Source organism: Miniopterus natalensis, chromosome 21, assembly GCF_054644295.1.
Source record: "Miniopterus natalensis isolate mMinNat1 chromosome 21, mMinNat1.hap1, whole genome shotgun sequence".
Classification (NCBI taxonomy): Eukaryota; Metazoa; Chordata; class Mammalia; order Chiroptera; family Miniopteridae; genus Miniopterus; species Miniopterus natalensis.
In genome coordinates this window covers 9518351-9539980 of record NC_142101.1, presented here as the reverse complement: position 1 = coordinate 9539980, position 21630 = coordinate 9518351, and the positions used below count along the sequence as shown (strand labels likewise).

The following is a 21630-nucleotide window of genomic DNA, read 5'->3' as shown; positions in this document are numbered from 1 at the left end:
ATGATTATTAAAGTGATGGTGATGAGAGCATCATGGTAAACATTTAATTAGCATTGCTTCATTAATCATCACCGGTAATAAGATGTACACTATTATTATTTTCCTTATCATAGAGATGGGGAAAACTGAGTCTTAGAGTAGTAAAGTAACTTATTTCACTCTACGATTTGCACTGATGTTAAAATGTGCTGACAGTTGGAAACAAGCACATTCGTAAAAGATCCTGTTCAACTTTATAGGTGCATCTATTTGTCTTGGGTAGGGAATTGGCTCTTTGAGTCAAGTGATGAGACGTAGCCATCTCTGAACACATCTGATGATTATTTTCAGACCTAAGTAATTTTGTAAGGAGAAGAAATCTTACCGATCATCTGCTTCTTATTTGAAGGGCAAAGAAAATAAGACTCAGAAAGCCTCCGTCACTCAAGGCATGCCCAGCTCTCCCGTCCACAGGCCAGGGCTCAGTCATCTCAGGCTCAGGGTCTCCTCACCTCAGTCAGAAACAGGTTTATGAGAGTTAAAACACGTGCTAACCCTTTACAGCTCAATGGCATCCTCCTGAAGACGGGTCATAGACAGAGAAATAGGTAGGTAAAGATCTCTCTCTCTCGATGTATAGATAATGTATAATATACATCTTCTTTTGAGATGCTTGGGATACCTGAGTCTTTAGGCCTTAAATTAAACTCTCCCAAAGAGTTTTAACATTTATTGGAGTTAATTTCTATAGCCTTACATCCCTCTTGCTATCTAGCTTGCGAGTTCGTCTGCTTCTAACATTCTCCTGGTCTAATTTGCTATTGCTAATAGTGAGAAAGCAGGTAATCAGGTGTGTGAAATCCATGCTTAATAGAAAAGTGGAGCTGAGTAAATGCTTATGGGAACTTCAGTAAGTACAGCACATGTATTTTTATAAGTGGCCTTTGGGATTGATTTTTGCTTCTAGAAACTATATATTTTTCTTTCTTTGCCTTTATTTTTGTTTTGTTTAGTTTTGTTTTTTGTTGTTGTTTTTTATTTATTTTGCTTATTTTAGGCCGTGGTAAGGTTCATGGCTAAATCCCATGTGAATAAAGATAAAAACAGTTGAATGCCTTTTCATGATCACATTTTCAGTCTAGAACACAAATCCTTGTTTTACATGGAGTTAATTTCTTTCTATTGTGAAAATTATATCCCAGAAAATTTGAAGATTTTAAAAACAACCACAGAAGTCACTTTCAACTCCAAGATTCCTAATCTCACTCCCTTGGGATCCAATAAACAGAGAGGTGGTGTGACTTTGCAGAGAACACACCTCTGCTCATAATGACTCATCTCAATTCAGTCCCCAGCCAGGCGATGGCTGCAACATCTGGGTGCTCGGGTGATTAAAGCGGGACTTAGAGAGGTTTCCGAGCTTGTCTAATCCAGCCTGGTTCAAGCCATTAGGCTGATAACACGAGGGTTTACAGGCTGATACTAGGCAAAGAAAGCAGCTTACCCGTCATTTCTAAGCCCTGTGTCAGGTGAATGAAGGGCAAACAGTGACAAAAAAGCAAATCATAAGTGCGTCTTTTTCATATTTCTGTACTTGGATGAGATAGCTTTGTTACATGAAAAGAAGTGAGGTATTTGGTCCCTGGGGGGGTTTTTCAGGGACTTGATAAAGAAACAAAACAAAACACTCCCCCCCCCCCTTCTTTTCTACCTGAATTCAGAACCATTTGAGAATCACATCTAACTGTCAGGCAGATGGCGGTCGCTATATCGCCTTGATTGCTGATAAAGCTGTTATGGAAGGGTGTTCGCTAAGCTCTCATCCTGAGACCCAGTTCTGGACAGACTCACTCACTGTCCTCATAGGCTGCCCCGTAGCAGCAGAGTGGGGCCTGGGCTTCCCGATAGAAAAGGGGTGGGCCGTCCAGGCCAGTTTCGCATTGTCAGCTTTTCTACCTGAGAAGTCAGCCCAGCTCCCCAAGAGTGGCGGAAAGGACCAGGAGAATTAGGCTCACAGTGCTTCGTGCACATGAAAAGGCAACCTGAAGGATGGAGCATAAGCATCCTTAAGGGTCGGGTGTGCATGGACATTGGAAGTCCAATACTCTCTATTTCCGCACCCTGCTTTATTTTTTTAATTCATCTTTATTGTTGAAAGCATTACAGATGTCCCCCTTTTTCCCCAGTGACTCCCCTTTACCCCTTACCCGCTCCCCCTCCAGGCCTTCACAGCACTATGGTCTGTGCCCATGCCTCCACCCCCACCTTCCCTCTGAGATCCCTCAGTCTGATTCATGCTCCTGTGTCTCTGGGTCTATTTTGTTCATCGGTTTATTTTGTTCATCAGATTCCACATATGAGTGAGATCATGTGGTACCTGTCTTTCTTTGCCTGCCTTATTTTGCTTAGCACAATACTCTCCAGGTCCCTCCATGCCGTCCCAAAGGGTACGAGATCCTTCTTTTTTACAGCTGCGTAGTATTCCATGATGTATATATACAACTTTTGTTTAACCTTAAAATAGTTTACCCCATCCCAGTCCCAACCCAACTTCATAAACATTGTGGAGGAGTTAGAAGTATATCACCACTTTACAGATGAGGAAACGGCCCCAGAGAGGTTACTTACCTTACTCAAAGTAACGGGTGATCATGAGAAGGGCTGAGAATAACTCAGCCCTATACTCTCCTAAAACCTGTCCTTCCACGTCCCCAGCTATTTCTCACGCTAATGAGTAGTTACCCAGGCAAGTCAGCTTCCTCAGTTCGAAACCATTCTGAAGCTGTGCTGATGGCAATTTGATAGGTAATTAATTTATATCAGTGTTTGTGATTTTTACCTTATTTGGAAAGAATTTTAGACTTTTCGAAAAGGTTCAAAAGTAGTACAGAGAATTCCCGTATGTCTTTTAACTCAACTTTCCTTAATGTTAACGTCTTATATAATTATAGCATAATTATAAAAAATGGGAAATTGACATGGTGCAACACTGTTAACGAAACTATAAACCGTACTTGAGTTTTACCCTTGTTTTCAGTATTTGCTGAACTTTTTGAGGGCAGGAGCTGTATACTATTTATTTTCATAGCCCGAGTGCCCAGGGGTGAGTCCGGCCTGGGCGATGTTGAGTTCCACCCTAAAACACACGTACTGCACGGTTAGATGCACATAAGGAAAGTCTGAGGCTGTGACTTGAATGAATTTTGTTGAGAACTAAGCTCCACATTAGACTTTGTGAAACAGCCCTTTCAGCTGCGCCAGTTTTTCAAAAGCACAAGTGAACATTCTAACTAGATTAAGAGGAAGATGCAGCGGAATTCACTACATGGGCAGACGGCTGTGGTGTTAGTCATTTCTGTGCGTGTGTGCATGTGTGTGCGTGTGTGTGCACATGTGTGCTTCACATCCCATCCCAGTACATGCCCGAGGAAGAGAAACAGCAGTTGCTGGCAATCAGTCTTGTGTCTCCAGACAGTTTTTAGAAGTTTCTCCTAAACCAAAACGCAGAATCTCTCTTGCTGAAGAGGAAATCCGAACAGGTGCTTTTAAGGCTTCTGTTTTCTCTCTCAGTAAGTTCAGTAGAGATAATAATATTAATGAAGTGCGAATGTTGCTGTGACAGTGATTTCTGACAGCTTCACAAAGAAGGACTCTCTTATCTCAACCTTTACTGCCAAAGAATGTGTACCCACAAGAGAGGCATTACTCAAAGCTCCTCTTAGCAGGTTCACGGAGCCCGACCTGGCCACTGTCCTGCTGTTTTCTCCAGCATGTTTTAACCAACCCGAAAATATCGATGTGACAAAGTCTAGCAAGGCACAGATATCTCACTGTCTTAGTTGGTCAAAGCCGGCATACGCGATTGTTACGGAAACCGACTTTCCTGAAAAGGTTCAGCTTTTGAAAGGCCTTAATTATTTTGTCTTTGGTGTTTAGATGGAAGACGTCATAGCTCGCATGCAGGATGAAAAGAATGGGATTCCCATTCGAACTGTCAAGAGCTTCCTTTCCAAGATTCCTAGCGTCTTCTCTGGTAAGTTGGCATTCGGTATGGCTCTCTTTTGTCCAGATCTTTCCCAGCCCTATTTAAACTCCCTTCTAGCTTCTCACTATTAAAACTCTCCAACTCACTCTTCAGTAACTGCATATAAAATGCTAGTGCCATATTTAACACTTGAAATGGTAATAAAACAAAGAAGCAAAACTCATGATCCTACTCTAGTTGCAAGGACATAATGACAAATGTGAAATAACAGAAAACAGTATTAGAATAAAATGTATGGGACAAATGTGATGTCGATTGTATATAGAAGTTAGGAGGGTGAAAAGAATCAGTGAGGAGTCAGGAAAAGGTTCCTGAAGATCAGTGATGAGCAAAATTTCAATAATGAGCCGTTCTATCAATTCAAGGGTGGAGCTTCGAGTGACCAAACTACAGAGAACCAGGCAGGTAGACAGGGACAAGTAGAGTTGAGTCAGATGATGAGGGTCTTTGAGAGCCAACCAAAAGAATCTAATTCTGATGCATGGGAAAATGCAGAGACATTTAAAATTTTTGCAGAGAATGTTATGATGAAAGTGTTCGGGATCAGTTGACATTCAGTAAAGGCCATTGTCTCCATCATCGGTATAAGGTTCTTCTAGGAATAGTTTGGATGCCAAGATTCTGATATGTGAGGAGGAAGCGACAGAGAGGAAAGAGCATGAGGATTTGATGAATGACTGGGCCCCCAGGATAAAAGAAGACATCACCCAACTCCTGCTTGGTGTTTGTTTTTTAATTGGGTGGATGTGAGATAAAAGACTCATGATCACAACTACGGAAACCCCACGAGTGTGATTGGAAGTGACTAGAGAAACCCAAGAGAAAATGGGTACTAATAAGTTAGAAGTCTGTGCTCTGGCTTCTTGAGGCCCACCCTGTGGGGACTCAGGCAGGCCAGTACCTGGGCTCTCACGGCTAAGAGAAAAGGCGAGGTAAGACCAACGAAAGCCTTGTTGTGAGTGACAAGTGACAAGAGTAAGGAGTCTGCTGCTGAGCATGGGGAGTGGATGGTGCTTGATGGGCTTCATGAACAAAGAGTTGTGATGCTTCCTCACGATCAGGATCGAAAGAGGACCAGTGAACAGGAGGTCTCTGGCCCTGGCAAGAGCATAATAACTAGGACTAATAATTAATAATAAATGCAAATAAGGAGGCCTACATGTTGGGGTTTGAGAAATTCATTGCTCTTCGATCAGTGGTGGATGCTGACCAGAGCTTGGTCCATTGGCTCTCTCTCCCCTGAGCTGCTGTTGAGTTTCCTGAACCTCAGTTAAGAGTGTGTGTGTGGGGAGGGGGGACTAAGGCTTGCAGCCCCTGTCTCTTGTCTTCAGGACACAGTGGTGGAACCTGTGCCAGTGTCCCCCTGGGATTCCCCCTCTCCTTCAGGCCTCCGCCCTGAAACATCGACCCTTGGTTCTGCTCTGCTCTCCAGTTCCTTCTTCCATCTCAAACTTTCCTACATCTGCAACAGATTCAGCGGTAGTCCTTTGGAATGCAAATTTTACAAACCTTAACCACAGATATTTTAATTCATTGGCACTGGGATATAGCCAGGGATTCGGCATGTTTAAGCTGATAAAGAACATAGGGGATCGGCACCTGCTGGTCTTGGAGGCAGGCTAAGTATATTTACCTTTAGGTTTTCTGTTGAGTTGAAAAACGCTGATCAGATTCCCACTATGTTCCAGTTACTGCACTGCGTTGGAGGGCTAATATTTCATTTTGGCAGGGAAATAGCTTATTCGACGTTGGGACTAAATGTTCCACTGGTGTGATGGACTGAGGTGAGTTCTGTTCCCAGAGGTTAAAAAAGTCAGTTGTAAGAGCAGAACTATTTCGACACTTTTACTTTATAATCAGATCTGCAACCTACAACATGAATGACATGTACTGACCCCCCTAAAGAAACACCTCTGTGAGGTTTGGGTACAATGATATAGAAGCCTTTAGAGTAGACAGAGGCATGATCATAGGCCTATTTTTAACTTTACCAAAGTTACAAGCACAGATACTCACTTCATATTCTCTGGGTTGCTTCTGAGAGGACCCATGAAATGCATTTATTCTAAAATAAAACACTAAGAACGTTTGGTCTCTGAAGATAAATTCGACGTTTTCCTTTGCAAAAGCGACAAGAAATGTGTAACCTGTATTTTCCTTTTCCGTTGTCTTCTCATCTCTAGGAAGTTCATTGCCAAATTTAACGTTTCATTCGTATCTTCTCGCCTGACTCATCCCTGACATCCCCACCCTCCTTTCCCTTCTAATTGGTGTTCTGCCTGTCTTTCATCGCTGTGGTTTCAATTTGGCATCGTGTGTGTGCGTGAGAGGGAGGGAGAGAGGAAGATGGAAATTATAAATTGCTTCCAGTCATGTTTCGGAGCAGGACTCAGTCTGGAAGAAGAATCTGAGAAGGGTCTGCTGCGTGTTGGGTTGTTTTGCCCAGAATCTTCACCTTTCAAGTGCAGCTCTAGTCTGCCTTTGAACTGAAGCTCTCCCCCACAGCATAACATGAGAGATGAAGTTCATATATTACTGCATGAGATTTTTTATTGAAGTGTTCATGCAGTTTTTATACAATCGTATCCTCATAGTGGGGAAAAATAACTATAGAGCTAAAAATGTAATATTTTCAGATCTTGCTGAGGATTTCCCCTGGATGAAACCCACACGTCCTTTTCCTACATGATAGCGGTTGCCCTGAAATTCATATCCTGTGACTTAACAATATTCAGTCATCTTTCATCTGAAAATCTTCAGTAAAGCAAACGGTGGCACTTGTATCAGCTGAAAAGCCTTCATATTTAAGCTCTGAATAGAAGCAGAGCAGACCCAAGTTCAGATGGAGCCCTGAAGCTTGTGGATAAAAGAGGAAATGACCACTTTTACATTTGTGTGGCCTTTGATCCATCTTTGGGGACAATTTACAGCTATAACATTTACCCCAGCTACATGCGTATTCGAGTGAATTAAAACTGACAACAGAGGTTTTCAGTTGCTTAACAAGATGTTGAAATACGGGAGGGGGCAGGTTGCTTCATTTGTAGAAAATATATTACGTAATAAGAATATTGAATATTATTTGGGTTTAGATTTTTTTGTTGATTTACAGTCATGGATACTTTATAGAGTGTAAGTGTATAAACATAAAATAAATAGGCTTTAAAACCTAATGAGAGAAAAAATTGCTTTTTCAATATTTAGTGTTTTAAGAGTTTAACTCAGTCATAGGGATTTTCTTTTTAATAATAAAAGTATTTTTAATAAGGGCTTGTTATTTTGATTATATATATTAAAATAGCGATTACTTATATATAACAATTATAATAACAATTACTTTTATATTATATATGATATATACAGGGTGGAGCAAAAGTAGATTTATAATTGCGAGTGTGCTAAACACAGAGTTTATACTTGTACTATTATTTATTAATTATTGTATTATTTTCCATACAAACAACTGTAAACCTACTTTTATCCCACTCTATATATTTCTTTTACTTTGGAGGAAAGTATTAGTAATTTGGGAGCCTACTATGTAGTCATTGGCTTTTAATGTATTCATTTAATTCCTTCCTATACTTCAAGGCCATTATTGTTTATCTCTATTTCTTAGAGAAGGAAATGGAGGGTCAAAAAGTTCAAATTTTGGTCTAATGTTACACAACTTACTACTATTTAAACCAAATCTGTCCAAGATCCAGTCCCTTTTCTGCACCACCACAGGTTCCTTCGTAAGGGCTGTTCATTGGTTGAGCGTGACAAGTGAGCATGAATCAGAATCTATGGGATTCTGAGTCCTGGGAACACTTACCTTTGTCTCCCAACACATCCCTCCTCCAGGTGGAAGCTCTGGAGCACTTGTCAGAAAGACCTGAGCTTGGTCTGTTTGATCTCTGAGGCTATGCATGACCTTGAGAAAATGTGGAGGTTAGACCTGATGATTTCCAAGTTTCCTTATAAGTTCTGTATTTCAGAGCACTGAGGAGAGGAAAATGTGGGAAAGGATTACTGGAAGAGATTACACTAGACTATTCACAAGATGACTAGAGTCATCGATGGAAATCTTACTGTATTTCCCCCCAGCCAATTCCATCCATGCCTACAGCTTTAACCCTTTGCGGTCGTATTAAATTTGGACATGGGTGTCATACTGGTCGGAATTAAGAGCTTTCAGAGAAATTATGAACTGATACATGAATGAATAGAGTTAAAATTCGTACGGTTCCTTGCTGTGGTGGCTGAGAGCAGACATACGACCGGAATGGTAAAAAAGCTTTGGTGGCTGAGAGTAGACAAACGACCGCAAAGAGTTAATCATGTCTCGGTGCACCCTTCCACGGGTGTACCTCTGGCCCAGACCTACTCTCTGAACTCCAGTATATTAAACTTATGCAACGCCTCCACTGTGCTGTTTTTTCTGTTTGGAGTGCTTCCTTCCCTTTCCCCCTCTGCTCAGCTTAGACCCCCCTCAACTCAGGTCTACCCCAGTTTCCTTTCTTAAATACACTCATCAAACCTCAGGTAGTATCTCTAGAAATATCCACCACCACAGCCCCACTCCCTGCAAATTAACTGAAATGAAAATGAAACTAGTTTACTGGCCTGACGCTCCACGATTCTTCAGAGTATTTGGGTGTTCTCCTATTTGGACATTCAATATTTCGATTATTCTAGATCATGGTGAAATAACTGGATGAGTTTCACCTATTGGATGAGTTTCATGCCCTTCAATGGATTGACTGGGAAATTACTATGTTTCTCATGTAAGCCACAGCAGGAAATAAACCAGAATTCTCTTTTTGGTTCTTTGTGAATGGCGTAGGTTTACATTAAAATTGAATTATACTGTGCTTGTGAAGCAGCCCACTGAGATCAGAAGGGACTGCCTGTGGCAGCTATCAAATAAAATGGGTTATTTGATGTGTTTGAAGATTGGACTTAGGGCATGAATTTTTAGGAACCAAAGAAGCTGGTGCGTACTCCAAACCACTAAGCACTGTTAACGAGAGAAATAGAAATTGGTAGGGAGTTCTAGTCAGCCGTTCCTATATTTCATATAGGTCTTTTTTTTAATGTTTTATTAGTTTGAGAAGGTTCTCCATCCCAAGAGCGTTGGTAATTATGGAGCTGAATCTCTTTGCTACTTTTCTTTTGCAACTTAAAACGATTTCTCGCCTAAGTTGGTCCTCAATTAGGAGGAGCAGAATTTGTGGGCCCTGTGATGCCTTGTCGTTTTCACCCATGTACATGAAACCTGAACAGCATATATGGGCTTAAAAATCAAGTTGCCTTTCAATGTAATAATTTAAGTGTGTCCTGCCTCTTGTCTTTTATTACTCTGAGGGCTGTATGGATATTTATTAGTGTCGTGGAGAGATGATCTATGTAGACTTAATCTTATCTTGTGGGTCGCTTCACAGGTGAGAAGGAAAGTGAGTGAGCTTGGTGATACGAACAGGGCCAACGCAAGTTTCAATAGTACATATTTTATACCTAAATGCTTTTGAGAACAGCTTTCAAGATGCCTTACATGACTTAAACCTGATTATTTTTGGAGTCAATTTTAAGACAGTAAGAATAAATAAGGTGGGCTATATTTTCTTTGGAGACTCTAAGACTAGGTAATTCTAAGGTGCTTCTAAGAGTCTAAAGATGCTCCTTTCTGAAAGTGACATCTTACTATGAAATATTTCCATCTGCCCTTGGAATGGCTATCACGGGTCTTACAGAAATTCAGAGAAAAATAGATTGCTTTTGAAAACAATCCTAAAGTCTTTTGGCAAAAATGATGCTTATCGTATTTGTTTGTATGCTGTCCCAAAGAAAAGTCAAGAATGCCGAAGGGAAATTTATGAGCAGTCCATAGGAAAAGAAGTGTCCTAAATATATTGGCAGTTCTTAAAGCTCAATAAAAATGAAATAAATTCTGGGAGAAAACAAATGTTAACTAGATCTACAAGAGACATGAATGTTTGCCACTAAACAAACACACAATAAACCCCCACAAAAAGCAGTCCTTTTTTTTCCTCTTCCTGACACACCTCTCTGATGAAGTGGTAAGGCAGCTGAAATATGGTAACTACGCAGTGAACCGCGCTGGGGAGCGAGAGGAGAAGCTGAACCATCACATAATCAAATAGAGATTTCAGTTGTCTCAGCTGCCACAGATTCCTGACCCTCCGCTGCTTGTCATTCTTTTCTTCTTGTGAAATAGCAACATGAACTGATTAGGAAGAGTAAAGAATTCTAATCTCAGCCCCTGGGACTCTCTGGCAGAGGTTCTAGATAATTATCTTTCTGATAGCTAAATGCTATTGAGGAATGATAAGGTTAGCTGTTTATTGGGCTCTCACTGTATTTGTAGAGAAATAACTTATTTTCAAATGTGGTTGAATCAATCTGATCTGATCAAGGTGAAAAGCAAGCGCTTACTCGTTTTATGTTCACCAGAATGTTAGACGAAACAGTCAAAATTCAGGAGTATTTGAATGCTTTGATTTTAGCATTTGCTTTCTTTATAGCTTTGCAGACTAGGCCCAGGAACTGTTTTCTTCTTCAGACCAGCTGTGGGTGGTGGTGCTGCTTCCTGTGATGTTTCCTAAGCATCTAAATTTACTATTTTATATATGTGTGTGTGTGTATTACATATGTGTGTATTAGATATGTGTGTAAATTTACTATTTTATATGTGTGTGTGTGTGTGTATTATATATGTGTGTATTATATATACAATAAAAATATATGTTTTTATTGATTTCAGAGAGAGGAAGGGAAAGGGGGAGACAGAGATAGAAACATCAATGATGAGAGTGTCATTAATCTGCTGCCTCCTGCACGCCCCCAACTGGGGATCGAACCCACAACCCTGGCACTTGCCCTGCCTGGGAATCAAACCCTATCTCCTGGATCCTAGGTTGATGCTCAACCGCTGAGCCACGCCCGGCAAGGCTACTATTTTATATTTTAAGTAAATATTATTTGGATTGGAATTGATTTTGTCTTCTAAATAACTCCATTCCAAGAGACGGAAAATCGTGTCCAAATACATAAATATTTCTATCAAAGTCTACAAATGAGAGTCCTCTCTGACTACCAGCTGTTGGTTTTTTTGGAACAGCTCCATTCCCCTATCTTTTACTCAGGACATTGTGGCTCCTCCTCACGGCATCTTTGCTGGAGGCAGGACTTCCCAACACATCTGAGTCATCTTACTGTTGTATGACCCACAGCTATAAATAAATTTCTGAAGATGAATAGTTGTACTTAAGAATATGAACAGAATTCAAACATAAATCATGAACAGTGGGCCAAAATACATAATTTACTGGAAAAATGTCACCGTACCTACAGAATACTGGATTTCTTTCTGTAAGGAGCTCTCTGGAAGAGACTCCAGGAGCCTTGAAGTGAACTTCAAGTTCTCCCGTTGCTGCCTGGGAGTCTGACAGGATCCAGAGGTAATTGCAAGGTGGATGCATAAACACGTTGTAAAGGATCTACAAAGAAATATTGAGCCTCACTAATACTGTAACTTCTTTTGGGGACTTTGGGGAAAAAGGCAATCGATGCACTTTATTCAGAATTTCCAAAAACCATTACTGTATTTCTACAAAAAAGGATGTACATGGCAGCCTGGGGAGTTGGGACTATTTTGGCATTGTTAAGGAGCAATATAAAAAGGCAGAAAACAGTGCAGTCATAAACAAACAATTTTTGGAAGTCTGGGAAATCCCCGCTGGTGCTGAGTTTTATCTTAGCATTTAAATGTTATCTTTATAGGCATCTCTGGACTCTTGAGATTTACAGATGATGCCAAATTGTACTAAAAAGCAATAAACCAAGCCAAGAAAGAAAAAAAATATATCAAAAGATGAAAACACCAGGATATGTGAATTCAGGGTCCAGAAAGTTATCAAAAAGATAAATTTAGCCGTGGCTGATGTGGCTCTGTTGGTTGAGCTTCTCCTGTGTGCACCGAAAGGCCGCCGGTTCGATTCCTGGTCAGGGCACATGCCCAGGTTTCAAGTTTGGTTCGCCATAAGGGTGCATGTGGGAGGCAACCAATCAAGGTTTCCCTCTCTCTCTTTACGTATTTTTTTAAAAAGATAAGTTAACCACATAGAAAGTAATATATTTATTAAAAAATATGTAAAGTTTGGTTTTGGGAGGACAGGTTCAGCACTAATAGTTAAGACCCATGAAAGGACCCAAAGAGTAACCAATAGGCTAGTTCCTGAGGTCACTGCTCTGTTGTGCTCCATGGATCAAGACCACATGAGGTCTCAAGTAAGGTGGTCAGTATAACATGGGAAGAAACTGGATAGAAATAGAAAACTGTCCTGCCCATATTTAAAACGAAATGAATATAAACTCATCAGAATTAGAACCATTTCATGCCTTTTTTTTTTTTTTTAATCCAACCTCAAGGTCAACAGAGTTTGAAAATATTCAGTAATGGGGCATCCCTTGAAAAGGCAGCTTTAGGACATAAAAAACACATTGGTAGTTTCTATAATCTAAGTAATTAAAAAGGTAGAACTCATTACTGGTCATGTGTTAAAAATACAAATACTAGTTTGAAAAGGGTTATATAACTATAAATTAACGCACCAGAGGTGAAACAAAATAATGGGATATTTGGGCTCTATTCTTACTTCTTGATGTTAACGTCACCAGGCCATTCAATATTTCTGTTTTGTGGCACACACACAAAAAGAAATAAATGGGAAATTATTATAGATATTACAGTTAATATTATGGCTTTTATTACCACCTCAAGAGGCTCAGATTAGGCCCAGATAGTTAATCTGTTGTTGCAAGACCTAGGAATTACCTATGTTGCATGCTCTGTAGCATCTGGCACCTTGTTTTCTTAGCAGGTTCTCAAAAGATACTTGTTGAATTTCTATAACTTTCATCAAATCATAATCGTTCTCCATATTTTCAAGGTGCCTTATAGCCCTTAACACTCTTTACTATGTTGTATCTTGTAGTCTTCCCTACAAACAACTATACATATCAAACTGAAATCTTCTAGTGAGATACAGGCTTGTTAATTGCTCTTTTCATATCTTACCATTTGAACTTAAGATCATTTCATATTGATATTGATTATTTTTCTTAAATAAATCACATTTTGACTTTCTTAACGAATGTCTTCATTATTATAATGTCAATACTCAGTGGGTTGTGCCATCTGCTCCATTACTGAAAGAAGAAATTAATGAAAGTCAGAGGCAATTTTGCAGATTTTTCCTGGGAGATTTAACTGATGCTGACATAGGAAATTTTCATTTTGTCGAAATCTACTATGGAGATTGTTTCTCACAAATGTTGACTTTGCTTTAAAGCAACAAGACCTGTTCGTTAGTGAATGGTTGTCTAAAATCCTAGAAATGAGAGGTTGCTAAAGAAGAACCTATTAAAGTGGAGCTTTACTTCTTTGAATTAATACATTAATGTTGGTTTCTTTTGAGAGATGGAAATTAGCCCTAGAGGTAGAGATTTACTTAGGATGCACTAAAGCCCTCATTACCCCCAGGAATGAATGAGTCTTGATGACTGAATTGCTAGTCTGGATGTGCTTTATGAAATAATAAATTAGTGCACAGCATCTTCCAGGTGCATGTGTAATCTCCCTTTTTGCACAGCCTTTATGTCTTGATGACACCATCTGGTCTTCCCTTCATGCCTCTCTCTCTTGGAACATAAGTAGAAGGACTTCCAATATCCACCTCCCAGTAATTTTAGGATAGAGAACCGTCCCAACCTTACTCCTATCCCAGTCTCATCCAGACCAGCCTATATTAATCATTCCTACCTTTGGATTTTCCTAGCGCTGTGTTTTTCTTCATGGAATTTATTTTACCTGACATTTTGTCCTCAATGGATATGTGATATGATTCTTACCAAAGGCTGTGGCACCTTTGAGAAGAAAAGAAATCTCGCATTTCAGTTTGTATCCTCTGTAGGACACAGTGTCTGGCACATATAGACACTCAGCAAATGTTAATGACTTCTCATAGGACAGCTGATGTCCCGGACATTCAATTACATCCACAACAAATTTCACTTTCTCAATTTATTGGCAGTGGAAAGAGCACACATCTCATTATTTGCTCTGTTGGCATCCAGCTCTGTACGATGCTTTTATCTCAGTGGGGAGCACTAGAAAGATGGCAACTCTGCTTTGTTGTCTATTACGAGCTTAGATGGGCTTCAGAATGGAGTAGTACCAGGAAATTGAACATAATTTTCAGATTTCTCCAGAGTCCAAACACACTCTCAGTTTAAGTTTTGTTATTTGGTTTAAACATTTATTCGCACAGATATACACAGCCTTATGTTCATCGCAGCATTACTCACGGTGGTCCATGGGAACAACTGAAGGGTCCTTCGATAGAGCATCGAACAAAGATGTGGGACATATATACTGTGGACTACTACTCAGCCATAAGAAAACATGAAGTACTGCCATTTGCAAAAACGTGGATGGACCTTGAGAATATCGCGCTAAGTGAAATACGTCAGAAAAGGCTAAGAACCATACGATCTCACTCATACGTGGGATATAAAACTGACTCATAGACACAGACAAGAGTATGGTGGTTACCAGAGGGAAGAGGTGGGTGCAAAGGGTAAAAGGGGCCAAATATATGGGTGATGGAAGATGATTTGACTTTGAGTGGTGGACACACAATGCAATGTACAGAGCATGTATCATGGAAATGTATACTTAAAACATATAATCTTATTAACCAATACAACCCAATAAATTTAATTTAAAAAATTCAGAAAAAGCTAAGAACCATATGATTTCATATGTGGGATATAAAATTGAAACTCGTGGACACAAATAGCAGTGTGTGATGGTTGCCAGAGGAAGGGGGTGGGGGTGAAGAGGGTCTAAATATATGGTGACGGGAGAAGATATGGCTTTGGGTGGTGGGCACACAGTGCAATAAATTTCTGAAGATGAATAGTTGTACTTTCTTGTAACATAGAAACCCACACCGGCAACCTATATGTTCATATTGACCATTGCCACCCCAGTAAATTTAATAAAGTATTAAAAAATAAATAAAACTAAAGATGTTTTTTTAAAAAAGTTGATTTTGGGAACATTGGACAGTCCCATATTTAAATTTAATATTTTTCAAAGCCTATCTGAAATAGTAAAGAGAGTATATACAGGTGGAAAAGAAACCTGGATTTTAGTTTTATCTGTCATGTTGAAAGGAAAACAGGAAATGTTAAATGACAGCTCGGGCTCCGGTGCGTAAATGAGTTTTGGTATAACAACTATAGCAACTATTGGCATTTATGGAACGCTTACCATGTGCTTGGCATTCAACCAATATTAGCTCTTTAGAGATATTCTTTTACATATTAGTGTCCTTATGAAGGTAAGTAAAGTTCAGGGAAGCTAGATTACTAGCCCTAGGTGATACTTTCAGTAAGCACTAGAGCTGACATTTGAATCTAGGAGAATCTAGATTCAATCATCTGATTTTACAAAATCATAAAAAAGCACAGGCCACTGAAATATTGTACGTATGATATATATTATATAACATATAGATACATGTGTATAATATAATATATCATAATTTGATTCCATAAAATAATTTTAGTTGTCCATCCTTCCTTGTTTCATTCTGCACTTAGCATGGAAAATGCCCCTTTCTTTACAGAGAAATCAGTCTGGTGAGAAAGTCCTCAGGTAAGGTGACATGGGTAGTAATCTAGTGGCCTTTCTTGTTTCCGAGACTCGATTCCTTTATAAGCCTCGGTTCATTCACCTGAGTGCACTGGGGCCTCTCCCCTGGGAAAGGCCGTGTTTATTGAGATACGAGCAGGCACAGGAGGAGGGAAGCAGGGCGCTGAGAGCAGGGCAGGAGAACCGTGGGGGAAGGAGACAGAACCAAGTCACAACAAAGACGAACAGAGCGCCATGGCTCAAAGGCTGAAGACAGGGCCGCGCAGGCAGCCTGGGGGAGCGCAGGCTTGGCTCCAGGCCTCCGCAGGAAAGCGAGTTGTGGTCTTTTTGCTGGTAGAAGGTCTTCAATTTGTGCAAAAGGCAACATCTGTGAGGCCTAGAGAGAGGAGCGCAATGAAACGAGGCCTGCCTGTACTTGTGTCAACTTCCCTGGGGACTCATGGCTGCACTTAAATGCGCCATGTCCCTTCCCTCCCCCTCCTGTCCCTTCCACCGACTCTGAGCAGCAGACACCGAAACAAACACCCAGTGTCCCCAGAACCTGGGTGGCAGCTTGGCACGGCCACAGTCCCACAGCCGTCCTTCCATCGCTTCTCTTCAAATACCATGATTTTCACATTGCATGGTTTTCAAATACGTTTGTATTATTGGCTACCACAGAACATGCTTGCATCCCAATTAGTCATTTTTTTTCTATCTCATTTATTCTTTAGTTCAGATTTCTACTAACTCATATCGTTTGTGTAATGGCTCAGCCCGTTTCCAGGGAAACGGTTGTGCTTTCTGGGTAAACATAAGATTTTGTCCTAACTCCCCTTTGTCACATTTTGTTGCAAAGAAATAATTTAGGTAGTTGTTTGTTTTCAAATTTCTTCTTTGAAACATTTTCTTAGGAAAATCACACACACATTATTTTTCTGAGCCAATCCCATTTTTCCTCTGTAAACAGCACTCTGTAGAGAAAGGAGTAGAGTTGATTTAAGATGCTCGGGCCAGGGAGAGTCAGAAAGGAAAGTTATGAGGCTGGGCTTACAGTTGTGTCTCTAGCCTGTGATGTGGAACAAACTTAGAGCATGGCCTCTCTCTCTAGCTGGAGATTTGGGGAATTATTGATACAAGATCAGATTTTACCATGTGAACAAAAAAATGACAATTTGAGAGCTCAACCTTTCATTTGCAGCACTGGAGATCCTCACTGAGCAAAATTTTCTCCAGCTTTAATTGCAGAGCACATAGTTCTCATATGGAAAGAACCTAATATGCAAAGAATTATCATCATATAATCAAAGGACTATTAAGTGCAGCACAGGTCAAGGACAGAATATATACTCAGACTGTATCTAAATGAATAGACATTAAATCCAAAGATCGTGTGAATGTTACTTGAGGTCTGATGACTATTGGTGTAAGCCATAAATTCCCCCCTCATAATACTACTAGAAATTTAAATGTTAATAATCGTTCCAACCTAAACATAAAGTGAGAATGCCTGTGTATCGAGTTTCAGGATGTCTGTTCAGAGTTTGCTCAGTAAGGTGTCAAACCAACAAGTATTTTAGCCGTAGTACAATTTCCAAACATGAGAGCAAAGTTTCACGCATGAAAGAATTAAGGGGGAATGTAAGATGGTATATTGCTAAACGCTGAATTGCTCGAGTCTGGGGGGTTCAGAGTGGAGGGAAGCCATCGAGGAGGATGGAGGGTCAGGGAAGGACTTGTCAAGGGAAAGGAGAGAGAGGAGAAGGGCATCCTAGTAGAAGCTCAATCTGAGAAACATAGAACCTGAATCAAGTAGATGTAAAGAACTACTGGTCACTGGTCACTTTCACCCCGCAGATAATGGTATCTTAAGGTTGAAACCTAATTTGGTCTTTTTTTTGGGAGGACATTTTTTTAATTTTTTTAAAAAATTGATTTTAGAGAGAGGGGAAGGGGGAGGGATAGAGAGATTAAAAACATCGATGAGAGAGAAACATCGATCAGCTGCCTCCTGCACACCCCCTACTGGGGATTGAGCCCGAAACCTGGGCATGTGCCCTGATGGGGAATCAAACCGGTAACCTCTTGGTTCATGGGAGGACTTTCAACCACTGAGCCACACCATCGGGGCTGGAAGGACGATTTCCACGGCCCATACATCTTCATGAGATCATGTGGCCTTTCTCCCTCAGAACAAATTCCATTTTGGAAACCTCCCAGGGCCCGTCTGTGGAAGATCCTGAGATAACAGGACTGGATTACATGTGGAAGGCCTGCTCTCTCTCTCTGTTCCTCTTATCAAAGACTTGTCAGATCTGGTGTTAATGAGTTATAGGTATAACATTTTTGGCTTTTAAAGCTTTTTGATACCAGACCTATGTTCCTCTTAGCCTAAGCCTTAGAGAACCCAAAAAGTGAGTTAAAAATAGAACTAACATTTTCTTTAAAAATTTAAAGAATCATCCTCAGGATGAGAGCAAGGAGGTTTCCTTTAATATTTGATCCCCCCCCCCCCCCTTTCTGTTTTTGGCAGCATTCGGATGTACAAAACTCATTGAAGTCATTCCCATCTGAAAGCATTTATGATCAAATATCAGAAAGCTAAAAATAAGAATTTTACCCTTTCTCTAGCGGTTATTGAGTATTTCTCTGAACCTTTCTGATCAGGTGGCCTTTTAGCAGGAGGTGGATGTTAACAGTTGCTGGGTGCAAATGCAGTGGGAGATCATTAAATAATTCCAAAAATAGCTGCTCTCACAACCACCCGTCAGCACTAAGCGATCTGGCTGGTTTCAGAACTTCAAGAATTTTTGAAAATGGTGACGTAGCCATAACTCCAACGCCAGAATTACTTTACACCAATTAGTAGCTAGAATATTTTATAGCTTTTTGAGACGGTGCCCTTTTCTTGACACTCTCTCCTTGGATTTGGGGGAGGGGTAACCACCTCACCCCACTCTCAGTTCCATGTGGTTTGAGTGGGGCAACCTATTCCCAGGATCAAGGGTGTTGGGAAGGAATGTCACAAGCTCAGCAAATCAGAGATTTATTCTGGCACTTTTGTTAGAGCCACTGGGGAAAGGCTTTTCCTGCATGTTGAGCTGGTAGGTATAAAACTGAAGGTAAAATGTGTCTGTTAATGACACTAGTGCAGAAGAGAGCAGAACCATAAAGTGAAGTGAAATTTGGTCCTGACAACAACGTTTGAGCAGCTGGATCCAGCCGTACCTGAAGCTTTTCAACTGCTGAGCCAATAAATCCCCACTTTACTTTACTTGTTAGCTTAACCTGGGCTTCTGGTAATGAGGTATGAATTATATTCCTTTTCATGATCCTCAATTCTCATCTCCTTCTAAGGGCTTCTTTGCATCTGACACCAAACTTGGCTATTTTGATATTTTTTCCTTTGGATGAAAATTTCCTTTTAAAGTTACATATTTTTATTTCTCTGGCTTATTTTTGTAAAATCCAAACAAGCTAAGATACAAAGACAGTTAATCATCTATTTTTATCATCGAGGCCTGTGATGTAGGCTCGATTTGCCACAGTTGCAGGAATTCAAAGACGAGAGGACATTTATGAAGAATGCTACAGGGTGAGTTAACCCCACAGGGTATTGTCCATCAACTTCTTAATTATCTGACTGTAATTAGGTTTCTGTGGCCTTTTCTTTCCTCCAAGATGCTAGAAGCACTAAGAACAGGCCCAAGTAATACATACTGTTGTTCCTACTGTTATCTTTCAGATATACTTCTTTCCAAGGGAGCTTCACCACAGTATGGACCACCAGATGTAACAGTTGTGTTTTATGTGCCCTCCTATCCAGTATCAACAGTCTTGGTATGAAATATGTGCTGAAAACATATTTGCTGAACCAAACTAATTTACCTGACTCTGTAGTCAAAGTGTTCATTTGTCCTGTGTAGCCACCTCTTTAGTGATTTCTCACTGAGCGCCTTCCACAGTCAGGTTCTGTGAAACGCAGGGATGACACCAGCGAGGAGGCATATTCTGGAGTTTCTCACTTCTCCTGGAGCGCTGACTTACATTGGGCTCATCTCCTATTTTCCCCAAACCCACACAAGTGTCAATAAAGGAAGGTTTAAAAGGACAGGAGAGCAGGCAGGAAAGAAGGAAATAATCGTTGAAAGATGTGAATAATTCTTTTGGCATAAGAAAGAGATGGAAGAGAAGCGTCCACACGTAGCAGAGTGGACAGAGCCATAACACAGCTTCCGACAGGGGCCACCAGGGAGAAGTTAGCCAGTTTATCTCACAGGACTCAGTGCTGTGAAAGACTTAGTTAAAGAACAGAGCTGGAAAGAGATGGATTTGCAGAAACAATGCACCTAGAGAGCTGAATCCCCAGGTCCCTTCCCCAGTCCATGTAACCTCCTAGTGAAGTCACAGAGTGTATTCTCTGGAAATACTGGGAGGCTCCTGATTTGAGAATTCCAGGTAGAAAAGGCAACTAAGTGCAAGTCTGTATTATTGAACTTGGGGACTTTGTTCCCCTTTCCCAGCCTACCTCCAGGGCCCTGACAGTCATATGCACACTTCCAGCTGAGACCTAAGGGAATTTGCTTCTGGAGAAAGTCACTGACTCTAGAACAGTGACCTTTCCATACTGGTATCTGTTTCCATCCTAAAGGGATTTGGAGGTATAAAGGAATATAACTTTATACGGGAAGACAGGTGCACACACCCAGAGGAAGGCATTGATTCAGCTTCAGTAATTCATCAAATATTTCATCAGAGTTGACAATAGCCCAGGCTGTGTGGAATCAGGGGCACCTTAGGTAGGAGAACTTTCATGACTGGCTAGGCAAAGAGGCATACCCTCTTTCTGAATTTAGACAGCAACTGATAAAATTTAAAATCTGTTTACCCATATATTCCCAATAACTTTAAACTTTGTTATTCTGGACTTTTCACTTACAGATAGTAAAGTTTTTGTTGGAAAAATAATGGTTCTGGATTTGCATGATTCAAAGATAACTTAAGATTTATATAACATTTCTTGTCTCTAAAACATTTTTATGCATTACACTTTCTTCATTATTTTTTCCAAAATCGCTCTCAGCTTCTTACATTTACAGTAATCTAATTATCTCCTTCTAAGATTTTTTTTTTCCTGTCCAGCGCCCCATTCCTATTTCATTACTTTTAATCTGATTGCTCCTTGAGATGAGGACCAGATCGTATCTACTTCTACATCCCCACACACAGAGATGCTAAAAAAAAATGCTTGTTATCATTTTTTGTATGTCTGTTATTGAGCAGTCAAGTGGTCCCTCATCAGGAGCACAGCGTCAGCTCTTAGTGTGGTGCATTAATCATGATTTCATTTTCTGTATTTTCTGATGCCTTGCCATCTTCGAGCCTTGCTGATCTGGTCAATACTGCAACTCCCAGGGTTAGTCAACTTCTAGAGATAGAAAAGGACTTGTCTGTAAGTAAAGCTTTCATTTACAAACCAACCAGTCCAAAGGCCATACCGCTCTTACACTCCTGGGCCCCAATCCCCTTGTCTTAATCACCCCAGAGCCAGGTACCAGACAACTCCTAATTTTGCTTACCCTGTCTTGTCTTGCCTTTTTCATGAAAACCACAGTGAGGCTCTTGTTCCTGCTTTCCCCTCACTCTCTCTGCCTCCTGGTGACTGACCCTGGTGCTTTCCCGTGTGGCCCTACATGGCATGCCATTCCTCCTGCTGTAAGGAGCTATGGGTAAAAACCTCTTCCTTCACAATTGTCATTTCCTTGACTTCATTCTAACTCAACCTCATGAAAACAAATCCCGGGTACATTTTAAAACACTTGGCTTGCCCCATGTCCAAGATTTGGCCAGTAAGACGACAGCTAGCCCAAGTGTAGTCAGGGTTTTTGCTTACACACAGAGC

The 21630-nt window shown here is 40.5% G+C and overlaps 1 protein-coding gene across 1 annotated transcript in view; it reads left to right on the top strand.

The window, feature by feature from the left end:
- Positions 1 to 21630, top strand: part of RGS7 (regulator of G protein signaling 7) — a 230090-nt gene that overhangs the window by 116503 nt on the left and 91957 nt on the right. Inside the window, exon 2 of the mRNA XM_087828939.1 lies at positions 3916 to 4012. Coding sequence (XP_087685065.1) covers positions 3916 to 4012 — 97 coding nt within the window. The remainder of the gene's footprint in view (positions 1 to 3915; positions 4013 to 21630) is intronic.